We start from the raw sequence: 23,066 nt of genomic DNA on the forward strand, positions 1-23,066 counted from the left end.
CAACATAGACCCTCAACAATGTCAGGGGAGGATGAAAGTAGGACAAAGTATCATCATTATGTTCAGTTTCTGAATACATTTCACAATCTATTGATACCTTGACATTTGTTGTGTTTGTTGTGACCACAGCATGCACAAAGACAATGCAGAATCTAATAAACACAATATTTTTCCTTAACAATGTAGCTTACTCATTTCATTTGTAGAATTATGTAACTACTCAAATGTTTTGCTTGGGATGTAGGCATGCTCTTCCTTCCAAACATATCCATTGTTTGATTTAATGAATTTTTTGAATCCCACAGAAGCTTCCATAACGATATACAAAAAAAGCAAAGAAACGAGTACGTTTGGACAAAATTGACAACTTTTTGCATCTATTTTTTTTTCTCGTAGCTTGCTGTAGAAAGTGGAGATTCCAGCATAAAAGGCCCTTACAGCAGAAAATCTGTATAGGACGCCTCGTGGCTCATAGCCTACTCCACACATAAAGACTGACACTGCATTCCTCTTATAAATGTAATGTAATGTCTTGTATGTGTTGATTTGTTCAAGTTCATGTTCATTGTGATGTATGTGTCATACATCAGCGGAAGCTCATGTGGGGGTTGCTAGGCAATATGGGGGGGGGGGGGTTCCTGAGAAACCGGGAACTGAGATGGTCTACTGTAAAGTAGTTCATAGCGCTATCCTGGGAATTCAATTATAAAATATAACTGCAAGCAGTAATGGCGGATTCCTCCAAACACTGCGAACCATTGAAAAATGTTTATTCTTGACAAATTGTAACTGTATAGAAAAATGTATGCTGCAGAATTACCAATGGCATACCAAATCTGAAATGCAATACCATCAAGATCCACAAGGGCCTTTATTTCAAGCCAGTAAGTGAAGGAAGGGGGCTTGGTGAGCTTATCCATTCCAGAAAGCCTTGTATCTTTATGCATTAAGGCGTGGCCTGTAGCGCCACCTATGGGTAATGGTGGGCCATTTGTGGTGCGGTAGTTACTCTTGGCCTATACTATTAATGTTTCAGGATTTTAAAAACGTTTTACCATTGCATATAAAATCGGAAATGCAATACCAACAGGATCCACATGGGCTTTGGGTAAAGTGTGGTAGTTACTCTTGGCCTGTACTGTCAATGTGTCAGGATTTTGAGACCTTTTTACTATTGCATACAAAGTAGGAAATGCAATGACACCAAGGTCCTATGCTGATATTCAAGGAATGAGTGGGGGCTTGGTCAGCCCACACAGTCCTGATATGTTGCGTGTGTGTCTTGCCAAGCCCGCGCGTGTCAAGGGAAGAATGAGTGTGTGAGAATTTGGAGCATGCGCGGGGAGGAGCAGGGGACACATTTCATTGTAAATTTCCCTAGAAATTAGCCAAGCATGCATGTTTCAAAGATTCACCAAAAATCGACCTTTCATCTTAGAGTCAACTTTTTCTCAGATTTGTGTACTAAACATTCTCAAGAGTCTTCATATGAACTTGTTTGACTGGCTTACATGTAAAGCATTGCGAACCATTGAAAAATGTATATTCTTGACAAATTGTAACTGTATAGAAAAATCAATGCTGCAGAATTTCCAATGGGATACCAAATCTGAAATGCAATAACATCAAGATCCACAAGGGCCTTTATTTCAAGCCAAGAAGTGAAGTGCTTTAATCTTCACAAGAAGTGAAGTGCTTTGTGCTTTAGGGCGTGGCCTGTTGCGACACCTATTGGTAATGGTGGGCCATTTGTGGTGTGGTAGTTACTCTTGGCCTATACTATCAATGTTTCAGGATGTTTTTAACTTTTTACCATTGCATACAACATCGGAAATGCAATACCAACAAGATCCACATGGGCTTTTGTTAAAGTGTTGTTGTTACTGTTGGCCTTTACTATCAATGTTTCAGGATTTGGAGAACTTTTTACCATGGCAAACAAAATTGGAAATACAATACCATCAAGATCCACAAGGCCTTTGCAAAAGACCAAGGAATGACTGGGGGCTTGGTAATCCCACACTCTCCTGAAATGTTGCGTGTGCGTTTTGCCAAGCCCGCGCGTGTGTTAAGGGAAGACCTATGTGTAATAGTGGGCCATTTGTGGTGTGGTAGTTACTCTTGGTCTATACTATCAATGTTTCAGGATTTTTATAACTTTTTACCATTGCTTACAAAATCGGAAATGCAATACCAACAAGATCCACATGGGCTTTTTGTTAAAGTGTTTCTTTGCCTATACTATCTATGTTTCAGGATTTTGAGACCTTTTTACCATTGCTTACAAAATCGGAAAGGCAATACCATCAAGATCCACATGGGCCTTTTTTTCAAGCCAATAAGTGAAGGGAGGGGGCTTGTTGAGCCTATCCATTCCAGGAAGCCTTGTATCTTTGTGCTTTTGGGCGTGGCCTGTAGCGCCACCTATGGGTAATGGTGGGCCATTTGTGGTGTGGTAGTTACTCTTGGTCTATACTATCAATGTTTCAGGATTTTTATAACTTTTTACCATTGCATACAAAATCGGAAATGCAATACCAACAAGATCCACATGGGCTTTTGTTAAAGTGTTTCTCGGCCTACACTATCAATGTTTCAGGATTTGAGACCTTTTTACCATTGCATACAAAATCGGAAATGCAATACCATCAACAGCCACATGGGCCTTTGCTAAAGACCAAGGAATGAGTGGGGGCTTGGTCAGCCCACACTCTCCTGAAATGTTGCGTGTGCGTCTTGGCCGCGCTGTGTCAAGGGAAGGCTGAGTGTGTGTGAGATTTTGGAGCACGCGCGGGGAGGAGCAGGGGAGACATTCATTGGAAATTTGGCTAGAAATTAGCCAAGCAAGCATGTTTCAAATATTCACCAAAAATCGACCTTTCATCTTACAGTCAACTTTTTCACACATTTGTGTTATGAACATTCTCTAGAGTCTTCATATGAACTTGTGATTGAATCAGAGTATACGTTTTTGACTGGCTGATGTGTAAAGCATTATTTTAGCGTTAGCGATAAGTTCAATTTGCTTTATATCAATCATTTTTAGAGATATGAATTTGCCTTTGCACATGGTAACATGTTGTAGTGTCTTCCTCCGATCTACCAAGTTTAGTGTTGATATCTCAAAGATTTGCTGAGACATGACTTCACATCCTGTTTGGCAGCTTTTCTGATGAATTTGATTGGCTGTACCGGACAGACGGTTATGAGGATCAAAATTCCTTTGATAACTTTTGTGAGGCTTGGTCTGAAGATCATCTCTGGTGATTTTGAAGAAGATATGACAAAAATTGTAGGAGGAGTAGGCTTTCAAAGGTTTTTGATAAAACCGGAAATGGCGGGAAATCTATATAACCGGAAATTAACGCCATAGTGTGCGTTGAACTCGGCTTGATCCAGGGAATCCAATGGTACCTCATTTTTGAAAATGAGTCATACGGTTCAAAAGTTGCGTGTGTAAACACAAGTCCAACTTTGACCCATTGGTGGCGCTAGAGTGGTCTAATGGGAGACATGAAACTTGGTGTAGGTATAGAAGAAACTGTCCTTAATGAGTGTGCCAAATTTCACAAAAAGTTGTCGATGGGGTCTAGGGGCTGCCATTGACTCCCATGGTACAAGAATTACAAATATAACTGCAAGCAGTAATGGCGGATTCCTCCAAACACTGCGAACCATTGAAAAATGTTTATTTTTGACAAATTGTAACTGTATAGAAAAATGTATGCTGCAGAATTACCAATGGCATACCAAATCTGAAATGCAATACCATCAAGATCCACAAGGGCCTTTATTTCAAGCCAGTAAGTGAAGGAAGGGGGCTTGGTGAGCTTATCCATTCCAGAAAGCCTTGTATCTTTATGCATTAAGGCGTGGCCTGTAGCGCCACCTATGGGTAATGGTGGGCCATTTGTGGAGTGGTAGTTACTCTTGGCCTATACTATTAATGTTTCAGGATTTTAAAAACTTTTTACCATTGCATATAAAATCGGAAATGCAATACCAACAGGATCCACATGGGCTTTGGGTAAAGTGTGGTAGTTACTCTTGGCCTGTACTGTCAATGTGTCAGGATTTGGAGACCTTTTTACTATTGCATACAAAGTAGGAAATGCAATGACACCAAGGTCCTCAAGGGCCTATGCTGATATTCAAGGAATGAGTGGGGGCTTGGTCAGCCCACACAGTCCTGATATGTTGCGTGTGTGTCTTGCCAAGCCCGCGCGTGTCAAGGGAAGAATGAGTGTCTGAGAATTTGGAGCATCCGCGGGGAGGAGCAGGGGACACATTTCATTGTAAATTTCCCTAGAAATTAGCCAAGCATGCATGTTTCAAAGATTCACCAAAAATCGACCTTTCATCTTAGAGTCAACTTTTTCTCAGATTTGTGTACTAAACATTCTCAAGAGTCTTCATATGAACTTGTTTGACTGGCTTACGTGTAAAGCATTGCGAACCATTGAAAAATGCATATTCTTGACAAATTGTAACTGTATAGAAAAATCAATGCTGCAGAATTTCCAATGGGATACCAAATCTGAAATGCAATAACATCAAGATCCACAAGGGCCTTTATTTCAGGCCAAGAAGTGAAGCGCTTTAATCTTCACAAGAAGTGAAGTGCTTTGTGCTTTAGGGCGTGGCCTGTAGCGACACCTATTGGTAATGGTGGGCCATTTGTGGTGTGGTAGTTACTCTTGGCCTATACTATCAATGTTTCAGGATGTTTTTAACTTTTTACCATTGCATACAAAATCGGAAATGCAATACCAACAAGATCCACATGGGCTTTTGTTAAAGTGTTGTTGTTACTCTTGGCCTTTACTATCAATGTTTCAGGATTTGGAGAACTTTTTACCATGGCAAACAAAATCTGAAATGCAATACCATCAAGATCCACATGGCCTTTGCAAAAGACCAAGGAACACTCTCCTGAAATGTTGCGTGTGCGTTTTGCCAAGCCCGCGCGTGTGTCAAGGGAAGACCTATGGGTAATAGTGGGCCATTTGTGGTGTGGTAGTTACTCTTGGTCTATACTATCAATGTTTCAGGATTTTTATAACTTTTTACCATTGTATACAAAATCGGAAAAGCAATACCAACAAGATCCACATGGGCTTTTTGTTAAAGTGTTTCTTTGCCTATACTATCTATGTTTCAGGATTTTGAGACCTTTTTACCATTGCATACAAAATCGGAAATGCAATACCATCAAGAGCCACATGGGCCTTTTTTTCAAGCCAATAAGTGAAGGGAGGGGGCTTGGTGAGCCTATCCATTCCAGAAAGCCTTGTATATTTGTGCTTTTTGGCGTGGCCTGTAGCGCCACCTATGGGTAATGGTGGGCCATTTGTGGTGTGGTAGTTACTCTTGGTCTATACTATCAATGTTTCAGGATTTTTATAACTTTTTACCATTGCATACAAAATCGGAAATGCAATACCAACAAGATCCACATGGGCTTTTGTTAAAGTGTTTCTCGGCCTACACTATCAATGTTTCAGGATTTGAGACCTTTTTACCATTGCATACAAAATCGGAAATGCAATACCATCAAGAGCCACATGGGCCTTTGCTAAAGACCAAGGAATGAGTGGGGGCTTGGTCAGCCCACACTCTCCTGAAATGTTGCGTGTGCGTCTTGGCCGCGCGTGTGTCAAGGGAAGGCTGAGTGTGTGTGAGATTTTGGAGCACGCGCGGGGAGGAGCAAGGGAGACATTCATTGGAAATTTGCCTAGAAATTAGCCAAGCAAGCATGTTTCAAATATTCACCAAAAATCGACCTTTCATCTTACAGTCAACTTTTTCACAGATTTGTGTTATGAACATTCTCAAGAGTTTTCATATGAACTTGTGATTGAATCAGAGTATCAGTTTTTGAATGGCTGATGTGTAAAGCATAATTTTAGCGTTAGCGATAAGTTCAATTTGCTTTATATCAATCATTTTTTGAGATATGAATTTGCCTTTGCACATGGTAACATGTTGTAGTGTCTTCCTCCGATCTACCAAGTTTAGTGTTGATATCTCAAAGATTTGCTGAGACATGACTTCACATCCTGTTTGGCGGCTTTTCTGATGAATTTGATTGGCTGTACCGGACAGACGGTTATGAGGATCAAAATTCCTTTGATAACTTTTGTGAGGCTTGGTCTGAAGATCATCTCTGGTGATTTTGAAGAAGATATGACAAAAATTGTAGGAGGAGTAGGCTTTCAAAGGTTTTTGATAAAACCGGAAATGGCGGGAAATCTATATAACCGGAAATTAACGCCATGGTGTGCGTTGAACTCGGCTTGATCCAGGGAATCCAATGGTACCTCATTTTTGAAAATGAGTCATACGGTTCAAAAGTTGCGTGTGTAAACACAAGTCCAACTTTGACCCATTGGTGGCGCTAGAGTGGTCTAATGGGAGACATGAAACTTGGTGTAGGTATAGAAGAAACTGTCCTTAATGAGTGTGCCAAATTTCACAAAAAGTTGTCGATGGGGTCTAGGGGCTGCCATTGACTCCCATGGTACAAGAATTACAAATAAATATAGCTGCAGGCAGCAATGGCGGGTTCCTCCTTAACATTGCAAACCATTACCAAATTGACATGACACAGACATGTATTTCACACATGTACACAATATTCCAAGACAATTGGATCAGTGGCTGATTTTAAGTCATTTTCAAAAATTCTTCACAAATTGTCACTGTAGAGAAATGTCCATGCTGCCGACATTGTGGGTTCTTGATACTCTTTTGTTCCCCATGAGCAATATGAGGCATGCGTACCAACTTTTAGAAATTTTGGACAAACGGGGTTAAAATGCTGTTGTCGTCGTTGTCATCTACCGCTTGTCCGGGGGTCGGGTCGCTGGGGCAGCAACCTAAGCAGGCCCCGACTTCCCTCTCCCCGGCCACTTCCACCAGCTCCCCCTGGGGGACCCCGAGGCGTTCCCAGGCCAGCCAAGAGACAGTCCCTCCAGCGTGTCCTGGGTCTTCCTCGGGGCCCCTTCCCAGTGGGACGTGCCCAAAACACCTCACCAGGGAGGCGTCCAGGAGGCATCCTGATCAGATGCCCGAGCCACCTCAGCTGGCTCCTCTCGACGCAGAGGAGCAGCGGTTCTCCTCTGAGCCCCTCCCGGATGACCGAGCTTCTTACCCTATCTCTAAGGGAAAGCCCGGACACCCTGCGGAGAAAGCTCATTTCGGCCGCTTGTATTCGGTCACCGCCCATAGTTCGTGACCATTGGTGAGGGTAGGAACGTAGATCGACTGGTAAATAGCGAGCTTTGCCTTTCGACTCAGCTCCTTCTTCACCACGACGGACCGATGCAGAGCCCGCATCACTGCGAACGCCGCACCGATCCGCCTGTCGATCTTGCGCTGCATTCTTCCCTCGTGAACAAGACCCAGAGATACTTGAAGTCCTCGGCTTGGGTCAATGTGCCTTTCATCAACCCCAAGTTTGCGTGCTACAGGTCTGTTGCTGCTTGTGAGTGCTTTCTGCACAGCTTTCTGTTTGAAAGCTAAAATATAAGAATGTTTTGGCATGCTAATTCAGATTTCTACAAAAAGGAGAGACACGCGCAGCTTCAATTTTACACTCAGCGTTTGTTTGACCTCCTTGTCTAGTTGTTTGTCTGCAGCGTTTAATCAAAGAAATATGGTATATGACAGCAATATTTTGTATGTAACTGGCCTTTTTAACATCACAAGTGGCCGCAGCTTTGCCCCTTATGGTCTAGGACTTCCCCTAGCTGCATTGCAAATCAAGAATAGAGCTTTTCATTTGGCCCAGTGGCAGACTGTCTGAGGTTGTCAAATGTCACCACTCATGGAATGCTTCTTGTCCAATAAAATAGACTTACTTGAATGGAACTAATTGTTGTGCACACATTTATATTCCAGTTATAAACAAACATCAACCATATTGTACATGGACAAAGTTGCTTCCTAATTGCATTCACTCTTATTTCATAGTTTTTGTGATGTCAAAGTAGAATAACTACATATGTGTCTTACATAAACATACACACTCAATTTTAAATCAATTGTAGTCAGTGTAGTTAAATGTGGTAATATGTCCATATCATTGTTGTGTTGGAAATGTATGTGAATGCTGGGTGGTTGACTATTTCTTATTGTATGATCTGTTTGAGATGTAAGCAAGGTAAATATTCCGTGAGGTCTTAAGATAGATAGCAGTTTTAGAATAAACAAATACTTTATTAGCAATGAACAAAATTTACAAGTTAAAGGCAAATGAATAAGTAACATGAATATAAGTAAAAGAACGTATGTCGAGCACACTCATGCTGTTTGAGGTTGTCAAATATCACCAGACATGGACTTCTGCCTAAATTGACATGCACCAACTCAGAGCAATGAGTTTCAACAACCATCAGCACAGTTATTCAATTTGTTGACTCTACTCTTAATGCAAGACTATGTTAAAGTTATTGTCTGACATTCTTTGTCGGCAACTGTTTATGGAGGAACCATCCCTCAACAAATTGCTTTGGTCATGCTTTCTTAAAAGTCTAGTCCTTAATTTAGATGTGCCAAAGAAGATGATAACATGACCAAGCTGTGTTTGGTTGATTCAACTGTATAGTTCTGAAGAAGAAGAAGACCTTCTGTTTCTTTTAACAGTAGAATTAGCTGTGGCCAAACTAATCACAGAATGCCTACTAGTCTAAAATGTCTACTAGACTAAGGAGTGAAGGTGGGAGCTTGGTACTGTTGGGGCCATGTACTGTTATGGTTTTTGAGTCAAACAACTTGCTAAATGATTAAATGTCAAATCCAACTTTAAATGTATAAAAGAGAGAATTAAACCTAGAGGTTTAAAAGGCTACATTTGTTTAAACAAACTACAGACAGGATTTGGGGTAAAAGCTCTAGAAATTAGCCAAGCATACATATTTTAAATATTCACAATTAATCTACTTTTCATCTTACATTAAACTATTTTTCAGATTTGTGGGGGTGCCGTTATAGGTTCGAGAGGCTTTTTTGCTCCTCATGAGAAATAAGGCATATGTAATGAATTTCAGAATTTTGGGACAAATGGGATGCAAATGGCATCACTTTGAAAATTGACAATTGGGGGGGTGGCCGTACGCCCACCTATGGATAATGGTGGGTCATTGTGGTGTGGTAGTTACTCATGGCCTATACCATCAATGTTTCAGGATTTTGAGAACTTTTTACCTTTGCATACAAAATCGGAAATGCAATACCATCAAGATCCACAAGGCCTTTGCTAGAAACTAAGGAATGAGTGGGGGCTTGGTCAGCCCACACTCTGGAGATGTTGCGTGTGCGTCTTGTCAAGCCCGCGCGTGTGTCAAGGGAAGGCTGAGTGTGTGTGAGGATTTGGAGCACGCGCGGGCAGGAAGAGGGGAGAGAGGATTTAGCCAAAAATCACTGAAATTAGCCAAGCATGTATATTTAAAATATTCACTAAAAATCTACTTTTCATCTTACAACCAACTTTTTTTCAGATTTGAAGACTAAACATTCTCAAGAGTCTTCACAAGAACTAGTGATAGTATCAGAGTATCCGTTTTAGACAGGTGGATGTGTAAAGCATTATTTTAGCGTTAGCGATAAATTCGATTTGCTTTACATCAGTCATTTTTTAAGATATTAAGTCAATTTTTCACATGGGAACATGTTGTAGTGTCTTCCACCGATATACAAAGTTTGGGGTTGATATCTTAAAGATTTGCTGAGATTTGACCCAACTTCCTGTTTGGTTCCTTTGTTGATGATTTGGATTGGCTGTACCGGACAAACGGTTTTGAAAATCAAAAATCCTATTGATAACTTTTGTGAGGCTCAGTCTGGAGATCATGTCTGGCAACGTTGAAGAAAATTCGACCAAAAATGTAGGAGGAGTAGCGAAAAAACGTGTTTCCTCAATCTTTATTGTACAGAAAAATCCAATATGGCGGCCGTTATAGGTTCTAGAGGCTTTTTTGTTCCTCATAAGAAATAAGGCATCTGTAATATATTTCAGCATTTTGGGACTTATGGCCTGCAAATGGCATCACTTTAAAAATTGACATTTTGGGGCGTGGCCTGTAGCGCCACCTATTGTCTCACATGGCCCATGTGTGGTATGGTAGTTACTAATGGTCTGCAGTTTCAACATGCCAAATTTCTCAACTTTTTACTATTGTGCTCTAGGGGCTGCCATTGACTCCCATGGGTAAAACATAATAATAAATATAACTGCAAGCAGTAATGGCGGATTCCTCCAAACACTGCAAACCATTGAACAATGTTTATTCTTGACAAATTGTAACTGTATAGAAGAATGTATGCTGCAGAATTACCAATGGCATACCAAATCTGAAATGCAATACCATCAAGATCCACAAGGGCCTTTATTTCAAGCCAGTAAGTGAAGGAAGGGGGCTTGGTGAGCTTATCCATTCCAGAAAGCCTTGTATCTTTATGCATTAAGGCGTGGCCTGTAGCGCCACCTATGGGTAATGGTGGGCCATTTGTGGTGTGGTAGTTACTCTTGGCCTATACTATTAATGTTTCAGGATTTTAAAAACTTTTTACCACTGCATATAAAATCGAAAATGCAATACCAACAGGATCCACATGGGCTTTGGGTAAAGTGTGGTAGTTACTCTTGGCCTGTACTGTCAATGTGTCAGGATTTGGAGACCTTTTTACTATTGCATACAAAGTAGGAAATGCAATGACACCAAGGTCCTCAAGGGCCTATGCTGATATTCAAGGAATGAGTTGGGGCTTGGTCAGCCCACACAGTCCTGATATGTTGCGTGTATGTCTTGCCGCGCGTGTCAAGGGAAGAATGAGTGTGTGAGAATTTGGAGCATGCGCGGGGAGGAGCAGGGGACACATTTCATTGTAAATTTCCCTAGAAATTAGCCAAGCATGCATGTTTCAAAGATTCACCAAAAATCGACCTTTCATCTTAGAGTCAACTTTTTCTCAGATTTGTGTACTAAACATTCTCAAGAGTCTTCATATGAACTTGTTTGACTGGCTTACATGTAAAGCATTGCGAACCATTGAAAAATGTATATTCTTGACAAATTGTAACTGTATAGAAAAATCAATGCTGCAGAATTTCCAATGGGATACCAAATCTGAAATGCAATAACATCAAGATCCACAAGGGCCTTTATTTCAAGCCAAGAAGTGAAGTGCTTTAATCTTCACAAGAAGTGAAGTGCTTTGTGCTTTAAGGCGTGGCCTGTAGCGACACCTATTGGTAATGGTGGGCCATTTGTGGTGTGGTAGTTACTCTTGGCCTATACTATCAATGTTTCAGGATGTTTTTAACTTTTTACCATTGCATACAAAATCGGAAAAATATACCAACAATATCCACATGGGCTTTTGTTAAAGTGTTGTTGTTACTGTTGGCCTTTACTATCAATGTTTCAGGATTTGGAGAACTTTTTACCATGGCAAACAAAATCTGAAATGCAATACCATCAAGATCCACAAGGCCTTTGCAAAAGACCAAGGAATGAGTGGGGGCTTGGTAAGCCCACACTCTCCTGAAATGTTGCGTGTGCGTCTTGCCAAGCCCGCGCGTGTGTCAAGGGAAGACCTATGGGTAATAGTGGGCCATTTGTGGTGTGGTAGTTACTCTTGGTCTATACTATCAATGTTTCAGGATTTTTATAACTTTTTACCATTGTATACAAAATCGGAAAAGCAATACCAACAAGATCCACATGGGCTTTTTGTTAAACTGTTTCTTTGCCTATACTATCTATGTTTCAGGATTTTGAGACCTTTTTACCATTGCATACAAAATCGGAAATGCAATACCATCAAGATCCACATGGGCCTTTTTTCAAGCCAATACGTGAAGGGAGGGGGCTTGGTGAACCTATCCATTCCAGAAAGCCTTGTATCTTTGTGCTTTTGGGCGTGGCCTATAGCGCCACCTATGGGTAATGGTGGGCCATTTGAGGTGTGGTATTTACTCTTGGTCTATACTATCAATGTTTCAGGATTTGAGACCTTTTTACCATTGCATACAAAATCGGAAATGCAATACCATCAAGAGCCACATGGGCCTTTGCTAAAGACCAAGGAATGAGTGGGGGCTTGGTCAGCCCACACTCTCCTGAAATGTTGCGTGTGCGTCTTGGCCGCGCGTGTGTCAAGGGAAGGCTGAGTGTGTGTGAGATTTTGGAGCACGCGCGGGGAGGAGCAGGGGAGACATTCATTGGAAATTTGCCTAGAAATTAGCCAAGCAAGCATGTTTCAAATATTCACCAAAAATCGACCTTTCATCTTACAGTCAACTTTTTCACAGATTTGTGTTATGAACATTCTCAAGAGTCTTCATATGAACTTGTGATTGAATCAGAGTATCAGTTTTTGACTGGCTGATGTGCAAAGCATTATTTTAGCGTTAGCGATAAGTTCAATTTGATTTATATCAATCATTTTTAGAGATATGAATTTGCCTTTGCACATGGTAATATGTTGTAGTGTCTTCCTCCGATCTACCAAGTTTAGTGTTGATATCTCAAAGATTTGCTGAGACATGACTTCACATCCTGTTTGGCGGCTTTTCTGATGAATTTGATTGGCTGTACCGGACAGACGGTTATGAGGATCAAAATTCCTTTGATAACTTTTGTGAGGCTTGGTTTGAAGATCATCTCTGGTGATTTTGAAGAATATATGACAAAAATTGTAGGAGGAGTAGGCTTTCAAAGGTTTTTGATAAAACCGGAAATGGCGGGAAATCTATATAACCGGAAATTAACGCCATGGTGTGCGTTGAACTCGGCTTGATCCAGGGAATCCAATGGTACCTCATTTTTGAAAATTAGTCATACGGTTCAAAAGTTGCGTGTGTAAACACAAGTCCAACTTTGACCCATTGGTGGCGCTAGAGTGGTCTAATGGGAGACATGAAACTTGGTGTAGGTATAGAAGAAACTGTCCTTAATGAGTGTGCCAAATTTCACAAAAAGTTGTCGATGGGGTCTAGGGGCTGCCATTGACTCCCATGGTACAAGAATTACAAATAATAAAACCACCAATAACAATAGGTTTCCTCCTTACGGAGGAATCCTAAATATAACTGCAAGCAGTAATGGCGGATTCCTCCAAACACTGCGAACCATTGAAAAATGTTTATTTTTGACAAATTGTAACTGTATAGAAAAATGTATGCTGCAGAATTACCAATGGCATACCAAATCTGAAATGCAATACCATCAAGATCCACAAGGGCCTTTATTTCAAGCCAGTAAGTGAAGGAAGGGGGCTTGGTGAGCTTATCCATTCCAGAAAGCCTTGTATCTTTATGCATTAAGGCGTGGCCTGTAGCGCCACCTATGGGTAATGGTGGACCATTTGTGGTGTGGTAGTTACTCTTGGCCTATACTATTAATGTTTCAGGATTTTAAAAACTTTTTACCATTGCATATAAAATCGGAAATGCAATACCAACAGGATCCACATGGGCTTTGGGTAAAGTGTGGTAGTTACTCTTGGCCTGTACTGTCAATGTGTCAGGATTTGGAGACCTTTTTACTATTGCATACAAAGTAGGAAATGCAATGACACCAAGGTCCTCAAGGGCCTATGCTGATATTCAAGGAATGAGTGGGGGCTTGGTCAGCCCACACAGTCCTGATATGTTGCGTGTGTGTCTTGCCAAGCCCGCGCGTGTCAAGGGAAGAATGAGTGTCTGAGAATTTGGAGCATGCGCGGGGAGGAGCAGGGGACACATTTCATTGTAAATTTCCCTAGAAATTAGCCAAGCATGCATGTTTCAAAGATTCACCAAAAATCGACCTTTCATCTTAGAGTCAACTTTTTCTCAGATTTGTGTACTAAACATTCTCAAGAGTCTTCATATGAACTTGTTTGACTGGCTTACGTGTAAAGCATTGCGAACCATTGAAAAATGTATATTCTTGACAAATTGTAACTGTATAGAAAAATCAATGCTGCAGAATTTCCAATGGGATACCAAATCTGAAATGCAATAACATCAACATCCACAAGGGCCTTTATTTCAAGCCAAGAAGTGAAGCGCTTTAATCTTCACAAGAAGTGAAGTGCTTTGTGCTTTAGGGCGTGGCCTGTAGCGACACCTATTGGTAATGGTGGGCCATTTGTGGTGTGGTAGTTACTCTTGGCCTATACTATCAATGTTTCAGGATGTTTTTAACTTTTTACCATTGCATACAAAATCGGAAATGCAATACCAACAAGATCCACATGGGCTTTTGTTAAAGTGTTGTTGTTACTCTTGGCCTTTACTATCAATGTTTCAGGATTTGGATAACTTTTTACCATGGCAAACAAAATCTGAAATGCAATACCATCAAGATCCACATGGCCTTTGCAAAAGACCAAGGAACACTCTCCTGAAATGTTGCGTGTGCGTCTTGCCAAGCCCGCGCGTGTGTCAAGGGAAGACCTATGGGTAATAGTGGGCCATTTGTGGTGTGGTAGTTACTCTTGGTCTATACTATCAATGTTTCAGGATTTTTATAACTTTTTACCATTGTATACAAAATCGGAAAAGCAATACCAACAAGATCCACATGGGCTTTTTGTTAAACTGTTTCTTTGCCTATACTATCTATGTTTCAGGATTTTGAGACCTTTTTACCATTGCATACAAAATCGGAAATGCAATACCATCAAGAGCCACATGGGCCTTTTTTTCAAGCCAATAAGTGAAGGGAGGGGGCTTGGTGAGCCTATCCATTCCAGAAAGCCTTGTATATTTATGCTTTTTGGCGTGGCCTGTAGCGCCACCTATGGGTAATGGTGGGCCATTTGTGGTGTTGTAGTTACTCTTGGTCTATACTATCAATGTTTCAGGATTTTTATAACTTTTTACCATTGCATACAAAATCGGAAATGCAATACCAACAAGATCCACATGGGCTTTTGTTAAAGTGTTTCTCGGCCTACACTATCAATGTTTCAGGATTTGAGACCTTTTTACCATTGCATACAAAATCGGAAATGCAATACCATCAAGAGCCACATGGGCCTTTGCTAAAGACCAAGGAATGAGTGGGGGCTTGGTCAGCCCACACTCTCCTGAAATGTTGCGTGTGCGTCTTGGCCGCGCGTGTGTCAAGGGAAGGCTGAGTGTGTGTGAGATTTTGGAGCACGCGCGGGGAGGAGCAGGGGAGACATTCATTGGAAATTTGCCTAGAAATTAGCCAAGCAAGCATGTTTCAAATATTCACCAAAAATCGACCTTTCATCTTACAGTCAACTTTTTCACAGATTTGTGTTATGAACATTCTCAAGAGTCTTCATATGAACTTGTGATTGAATCAGAGTATCAGTTTTTGACTGGCTGATGTGTAAAGCATTATTTTAGCGTTAGCGATAAGTTCAATTTGCTTTATATCAATCATTTTTTGAGATATTAATTTGCTTTTGCACATGGTAACATGTTGTAGTGTCTTCCTCCGATCTACCAAGTTTAGTGTTGATATCTCAAAGATTTGCTGAGACATGACTTCACATCCTGTTTGGCGGCTTTTCTGATGAATTTGATTGGCTGTACCGGACAGACGGTTATGAGGATCAAAATTCCTTTGATAACTTTTGTGAGGCTTGGTCTGAAGATCATCTCTGGTGATTTTGAAGAAGATATGACAAAAATTGTAGGAGGAGTAGGCTTTCAAAGGTTTTTGATAAAACCGGAAATGGCGGGAAATCTATATAACCGGAAATTAACGCCATGGTGTGCGTTGAACTCGGCTTGATCCAGGGAATCCAATGGTACCTCATTTTTGAAAATGAGTCATACGGTTCAAAAGTTGCGTGTGTAAACACAAGTCCAACTTTGACCCATTGGTGGCGCTAGAGTGGTCTAATGGGAGACATGAAACTTGGTGTAGGTATAGAAGAAACTGTCCTTAATGAGTGTGCCAAATTTCACAAAAAGTTGTCGATGGGGTCTAGGGGCTGCCATTGACTCCCATGGTACAAGAATTACAAATAATAAAACCACCAATAACAATAGGTTTCCTCCTTACGGAGGAATCCTAAATATAGCTGCAGGCAGCAATGGCGGGTTCCTCCATAACATTTCAAACCATTACCAAATTGACATGACACTGACATGTATTGAGACGCGGCCTTACCTATGTTTCATCCGTTTCAATTGAAACGGGCCCCGCCCTCCAAGGGGACCCCCAACAGACCGGCAAAAATCCCGTTCATTCTCTCAGTAAGATATTGATTGTCTGCCACAATGTCTACTCTAAACCATCCAAGGCAGACTGACCACGAACTACGAGGTTGTGAAACGAAAGTTTCTGCTCAAGCCACAAGTCCGTAAATCAACCTTGTTATTTGCGATCTTTTGTTGAAATACTACACTACCCACAATTCTAAGCAAAACAACACTGACTGATATCTCTGATTGGTCGAACTCGTGGTTACCATGGCAACGTTTACCGCCCCCGCGACCAAGGTTAAAATGTTAGTTTGAGCAGGAAAAGAAATGAAACGTACATATGCCAGTGTTGCTGAAAAACTAAAAATATCGGACAAAAAAAAAAAGCTTTATTCAGTTTACAAAAAGTGATCTCTATCTTTGGTTCAGCATCTGTAGATCCTACTACCGGCGACAGCAGCGGTGCGCCCGGTGAGTGCATCGTTGTAGAGCTAGAGCTAGTTTATGATAAGTTCGGATCAGTGTCACGTCAGACTATTTTTCTTCTTTGCTTTTTGTTAAATAATTGAAGTTGACGGGATATTTGAGCTGTTTTTTTTTGCCAAGTCAGCTGAACATATACTGCGCTAGTCAATTAGCAGTGAAGTTGCCGTGCGTGAAAGGGCGAGCCTTATTTCAACTTAAAACCCTGTATAATTAGATATCGTTTTAATCAAATAAGGTTGGATTATTCCGATGTTGAGCTGCCCTGTTCATGAAGCTGAAAGTGCACGTAATAAAATAAGATACCATTGATGGAAACCGACAGGAATCCTTGCCTTTTCTGCTCTATTATGTTTATGTTTTGGTAGGGCCCCATATTAGTTTTTGAAACGGGCCCCCAGATGCTTAAGGCCGCCCCTGCATGTATTTCATACATGTACACAACATTTCAAGACAACTGGATCAATGGCTGATTTTAAGTCATTTTCTGAAATTCTTCACAAATTGTCACTGTAGAGAAATATCCATGCTGCTGACATTATGGGTTCTTGACACTCTTTTGTTCCCCATGAGCAATATAAGGCATGCGTACCAACTTTTAGACATTTTGGACGAACAGGGTTAAAATGCCACCCTTTTGAAAGTGACAACTTTGAAGCGTGTTCTGTCAGGCCACCTCTGCTCTGGTCAGGCCCATCATGCAGAGATCCATTCTTTAAAAGCTTTGATTACAACAATAACTTTATGAAAGGGAAGATACAATGTAGTAAAGGACGTGTATGTAATGGTAGGCCGACAACTACGTTAAGGCCTATAAGTATAGTTATATATGTATTATATGTAAAGTAGCCCAATATCTGTTGGGTGCACAACAAAGGAGTAACCACTAGTTCCTATAGATGCCTCCATATTTAAAATGTAAAAATGACTGGTGGATTAATATTTTCCTTGTTTTCTGCTGTTTTGGGGGACTTTCCACATCAGCACCCATTTCCCAGTGTCATGTAACTGGATCTAGTTAATGGCGTAATGTTATGGGCATGGAGATGAGGCTACGACGAGGGGCCGGGGAGCAGGGCGGTAGGATAAAGCAGGGCTAGACGTTATATACTGGACACACACCACGAATAAAAGGAAACTTCTCAAGTTTTATAAAACATGTCACGAAGCATTCATTCCGCAAGCAGAAGCTTGTACACCCAGTTCCTCTATTGTACATTACTACACTTTGACTTTGAAACTTTCATGTAGTCCCATACTCTACCAGTTACAGAAATAAAACACAGATGAGAGTGAATAAGAGATAATGGTAGTGAGATGGTGTTCCACTGTTCTGCTTCTCTTTCGCCACTCCTGCGAAACATTTCTGGGCACCACTGCTTTTGTTAGTGCCTGCAATGCTGGGAAAAAAAATTAATTTGACAACAATAATGTTTAATGTAACTGGCCTTTCTAACAGTACAACTGGGCCCAGCTTGGCACCCCAATGATCTAGAACCTCCCATAATTGCATTGCAAATCAAAACAAGAGCCTTTTCATTAGACCCAGTGGCAAACTCATTCTGTTTGAGGTTGTCAAATATCACCAGACATGGACTTCTGCCTAAAATGACATGCACCAACTCAGAGCAATGAGTTTCAACAACCATTAGCACAGTTATTCAATTCGTTGACTCTACTCTTAATGCAAGACTACGTTTAAGTTATTGTCTGAAATTCTTTGTCGGCAACTGTTTATGGAGGAACCCTCCCTCACCAAATTGCTTTGGTCATGCTTTCTTAAAAGTCTAGTCCTTAGTTTAAATGTGCCAAAGAAGATGATAACATGACCAAGCTGCGTTTGGTTGATTCAACTGTATAGTTCTGAAGAAGAAGACCTTCTGTTTCTTTTAACAGTAGAATTAGCTGTGGCCAAACTAATCACAGAATGCCTACTAGTCTAAAATGGCTACTAGACTAAGGAGTGAAGGTGGGAGCTTGGTACTGTTGGGGCCATGTACTTTTATGATTTTTGAGTCAAACAACTTGCTAAATGATTGAATGTCTGTTAAATGTCAAATCCAACTTTAAATGTATAAAAGAGAGAATTAAACCTAGAGGTTTAAAAGGCTACGTTCATTTAAACAAATTACAGACAGGATTTGGGGAAAAAGCTCTAGAAATTAGCCAAGCATACATATTTTAAATATTCACAATGAATCTACTTTTCATCTTACATTGAACTATTTTTCAGATTTGTGGGGGTGGTCATTATAGGTTCTAGAGCCTTTTTTGTTCCTCATGGGAAATGAGGCATATATAATGAATTTCAGAATTATGGGACAAATAGGATGCAAATGGAAGCACTTTGAAAATGGACAATGGTGGGATGGCCGTAGCGCCACATATAGATAATGGTGGGTCATTTGTGGTGTGGTAGTTACTCATGGCCTATACCATCAATGTTTCAGGATTTGGAGAACTTGTTACCATTGCATACAAAATCGGAAATGCAATACCAACAAGATCCACATGGGCTTTGTTAAAGTGTTTCTTGGCCTATACTATCTATGTTTCAGGATTTTGAGACCTTTTTACCATTGCATACAAAATCGGAAATGCAATACCAACAAGATCCACATGGGCCTTTATTTCAAGCCAAGAAGTGAAGGGAGGGGGCTTGGTGAGCCTAACCATTCCAGAGAGCCTTGTATCTTTGTGCTTCAGGGCGTGGCCTGTAGCGCCACCTATGGGTAATGTTGGGCCATTTGTGGTGTGGTAGTTACTCTTGGTCTATACTATCAATGTTTCAGGATCCACATGGGCCTTTGCTAAAGACCAAGGAATGAGTGGGGGCTTGGTCAGCCCACACTCTCCTGAAATGTTGCGTGTGCGTCTTGGCCGCGCGTGTGTCAAGGGAAGGCTGAGTGTGTGTGAGGATCTGGAGCACGCGCGGGCAGGAGGAGGGGAGAGAGGATTCAGCCAAAATAGCTCTGAAATTAGCCAAGCATGCATGTTTCAAATATTCACCAAAAATCTACTTTTCATCTTACATTAAAAAAAATTCAGATTTGAATACTAAACATTCTCAAGAGTCTTCATATGAACTATTGATAGTATCAGAGTATCCGTTTTAGACCGGTGGATGTGTAAAGCATTATTTTAGCGTTAGCGATAAATTTGATTTGATTTATGTCAGTCATTTTTTAAGATATTAAGTCAATTTTTCACATGGGAACATGTTGTATTGTCTTCCACCGATATACCAAGTTTGGTGTTGATATCTCAAAGATTTGCTGAGATTTGACCCAACTTCCTGTTTGGTTCCTTTGTTGATGATTTTGATTGGCTGTACTGGACAAACGGTTTTGAAAATCAAAAATCCTATTGATAACTTTTGTGAGGCTCAGTCTGGAGATCCTCTCTGGCAACTTTGAAGAAAATTTTAACCAAAAATGTAGGAGGAGTAGCGAAAAAACGTGTTTCCTCAATCTTTATTGTACAGAAAAATCCAATATGGCGGCCGTTATAGGTTCTAGAGGCTTTTTTGTTCCTCATGAGAAATAAGGTATCTGTAATGAATTTCAGCATTTTGGGACTTATGGCCTGCAAATGGCATCACTTTAAAAATTGACATTTTGGGGCGTGGCCTGTAGCGCCACCTATTGTCTCACATGGCCCATGTTTGGTATGGTAGTTACTAATGGTCTGCAGTTTCAACATGCCAAATTTCACAACTTTTTACCATTGTGCTCTAGGGGCTGCCATTGACTCCCATGGGTAAAACATAATAATAAAACCACCAATAACAATAGGGTTCCCTCCTACCGGAGGAACCCTAATAATACCACCAATAACAATAGGGTTCCCTCCTACAGGAGGAACCCTAATAAAACCACCAATAACAATAGGTTTCCTCCTTACGGAGGAATCCTAAATAATAAAACCACCAATAACAATAGGTTTCCTCCTTACGGAGGAATCCTAATTAACAATGACAAAGTAATACGGCTGTGATGGTTTTTGCAGATGTTTGCACTATGTTGAGCACCAGCGGAGAAAGGAGAAACACAAATAATGTGTTAATGTCGTGTGAATGCAACAGTGGAGGCCTTCTAGGATAGATGACTGCCTAATCACAGCAGACCCTCCCATGTCACGTATGTTGTCGACCCCAAAGTGCGTAGGCAGCTGCGCGTAAGCTGCATTGCGCAATGGCAGTTGCTTCCGAACAGCAGGATTTTATGCAAACAAAAATATATGTTTATGCACAACTTATGAATGCATTATGCTACAAATTGCCACAGGTACCTATCGGAGAACCTTAAATAATATTTTTGAATTTAGAAATAGGCATCACTTTATTTTACTGCATAATCAAGTCATTGGAATAAGAGAACTGTTTAAACGAGCAAATAATGCTTCTTCGTTTATCGTTATCGAATACTGCCTATCAGATTTAGGCTCCATGGAAACGTGCACACACTTATCCTCAAGCCCAAATGATTTGATTGCATGTCAGACACAACGCAGTATCTCTATTTTATTGATAATTTGTTAGTTAATATGTGCAAGCCTTTACCATTTTTAAGCTTCGACTAGCAGCATAGGCCTACAGCTCGCTCTGCTGGTCGGTTGATTGGTCCAAAAATTGCATGCGTGTATGTGGTCTATGTGGTTGCAGCGTTTGCAACGTCGCGCTTGTTTTTATCTAAGAGTAAAAGAAAGCAGAATCATACAAATATGTAGTAGTCGATTCAAAGGGGTTCTTTAATATAGTCCTAGCAAAGTATGGTTAGGCTATATCAAATAGGCTAACACCACATAACAATATAGCATGTGAACGTTGTTTACCTGACTTTGGATAGGTGACAATCCATATATCACTACTTCTGAGGGAGAAGTTGGCTATCTCCTCCATCTTCCCTCTGCAGAAGGGTGGGAGTCGGACTCCATCAAACTCGAAATATTTGCTCTCAAACTCAATCGGGGTGCTTGGCGTGTCTGCCTCACTCTCGGCCATTCTCAAAACGAGCAACAGAAAAAAAAAATGATTACGATTGAGATTTCGTCTACGTTCAAATGTCGCTAGGTGCAAGGTTTGTTATGGCGTTCGGTAGGACGTGATGGTCTGCCAACGACTTGACCTTCAGCCAATCATGCTAGATAAAAATGATGTAATCGTCTCAGCTCCTGTGATCCGCGTCTCCTTCTCAGCTTCAGCACCAGTCCGCATTGACAATGACTGCGCATGCCCTGTGCTCTTTGTGTCAGGAAGAGAAATGCATTGACATCATAAGTTTTCAAGATCTGTATATTTAAGATGAAAAAACAGCCGAACATATTTTCATTGTTTATTTATATCTGAAGCCAGAAACTGGGCGGTGCCAGCGTGGTTCGGCATAGACTCAGCCTTTCTGTGCTGATTGGCCAGAACTGGTCTTAGAATGGGAAGTGCCAGATATCGCAGCGCTCTCCTCTCCTAGTATTTTACTTTACAACTTCTTCGTCTGCATACCCGGGACAGTTAGTCGTTGCCGTTGTTAAACTAATTTCGTAATGCAACATAATTGTTGGAGTTAAAGTTGGATTTAGGGTAAATATATATTTTGGATGAACAAGAGCAACTATAGGCCTAAGTCTTTATTCATCGTGATGTTCGATCTTAAAGGAAGATGGAATCTGTCTTTCGCTGGTTGCGGGTTCCTGGGGGTCTATCACATCGGAGTGGCCAGCTGTTTTCTGGAGAAAGCACCCCACCTAGTCACGGGAGCCACTAAGATCTACGGGGCTTCCGCTGGTGCCCTCACCGCGTCTGTGCTCACCAGTCAGGCATCGATATGTAAGCCGGAATGTGAACATTTATGCTGGCACAACAAATGCACTTTTTGCTCATTCCAGTCTCAGAAAAGGACAAAGAGCCAAGGGAAGTGTTTAACCCAACTTTAATGTAATTGTCATACAGGGCGTAGTTAGACCCTTTTACTGGAACACATGCCCCAGTATAAATCAGCTGTACCCCAGTAAAATCTAAAGTTTGAGTTTTAACAATTTACTTTATTAGTTGGTGCATTTATTTAGATTGATAATCCCGGAAAATGTACGCAGTATCCCAATCAACTTGTAATATATATATATATATATATGCATTCAGAATTCCATGTCAGCGTGCTCCTCTGAGCTTGCCAAATAGCCACTGCAGCACGGACACAAGTCCAGGGGGCTATTCTAGAAAGCCAGGTTAATCAACAGCTGATTCACAATGTTGCGGAAATGTTGCTACAACGCTGGGTGTCAGAGAGTTAACTTACCCGGGTATGTCACAAGCTTCTTTCTTGAATACTCCCAGGTGTCGGATTCGGCACACAAGTCAGAATTGAGGTAAATGATAGTCATTTTCTCATTAGCAACAAGCAGATATTTGCTG

At 41.0% G+C, this 23,066-nt stretch overlaps 1 protein-coding gene across 2 annotated transcripts in view; it reads right to left on the minus strand.

Moving 5' to 3' along the window:
- The window catches only part of sult4a1 (sulfotransferase family 4A, member 1), a 121,147-nt gene extending 99,262 nt beyond the window's left edge, over window positions 1-21,885 (minus strand). For both annotated transcript variants that reach the window (XR_014762459.1, XM_084701573.1), the window contains exon 1: window positions 21,494-21,885. Coding sequence is in view for 1 of the 2 variants with exons in the window: in XM_084701573.1 (XP_084557699.1) it covers window positions 21,494-21,662 (169 nt within the window). In the remaining variant the exon portion in view is untranslated. The remainder of the gene's footprint in view (window positions 1-21,493) is intronic.
- Between the last annotated feature and the right edge of the window lie 1,181 nt (window positions 21,886-23,066).

The sequence above is a fragment of the Hypomesus nipponensis genome, chromosome 7 (genome assembly GCF_054491055.1).
Source record: "Hypomesus nipponensis isolate SF chromosome 7, ASM5449105v1, whole genome shotgun sequence".
Taxonomy (NCBI): Eukaryota; Metazoa; Chordata; class Actinopteri; order Osmeriformes; family Osmeridae; genus Hypomesus; species Hypomesus nipponensis.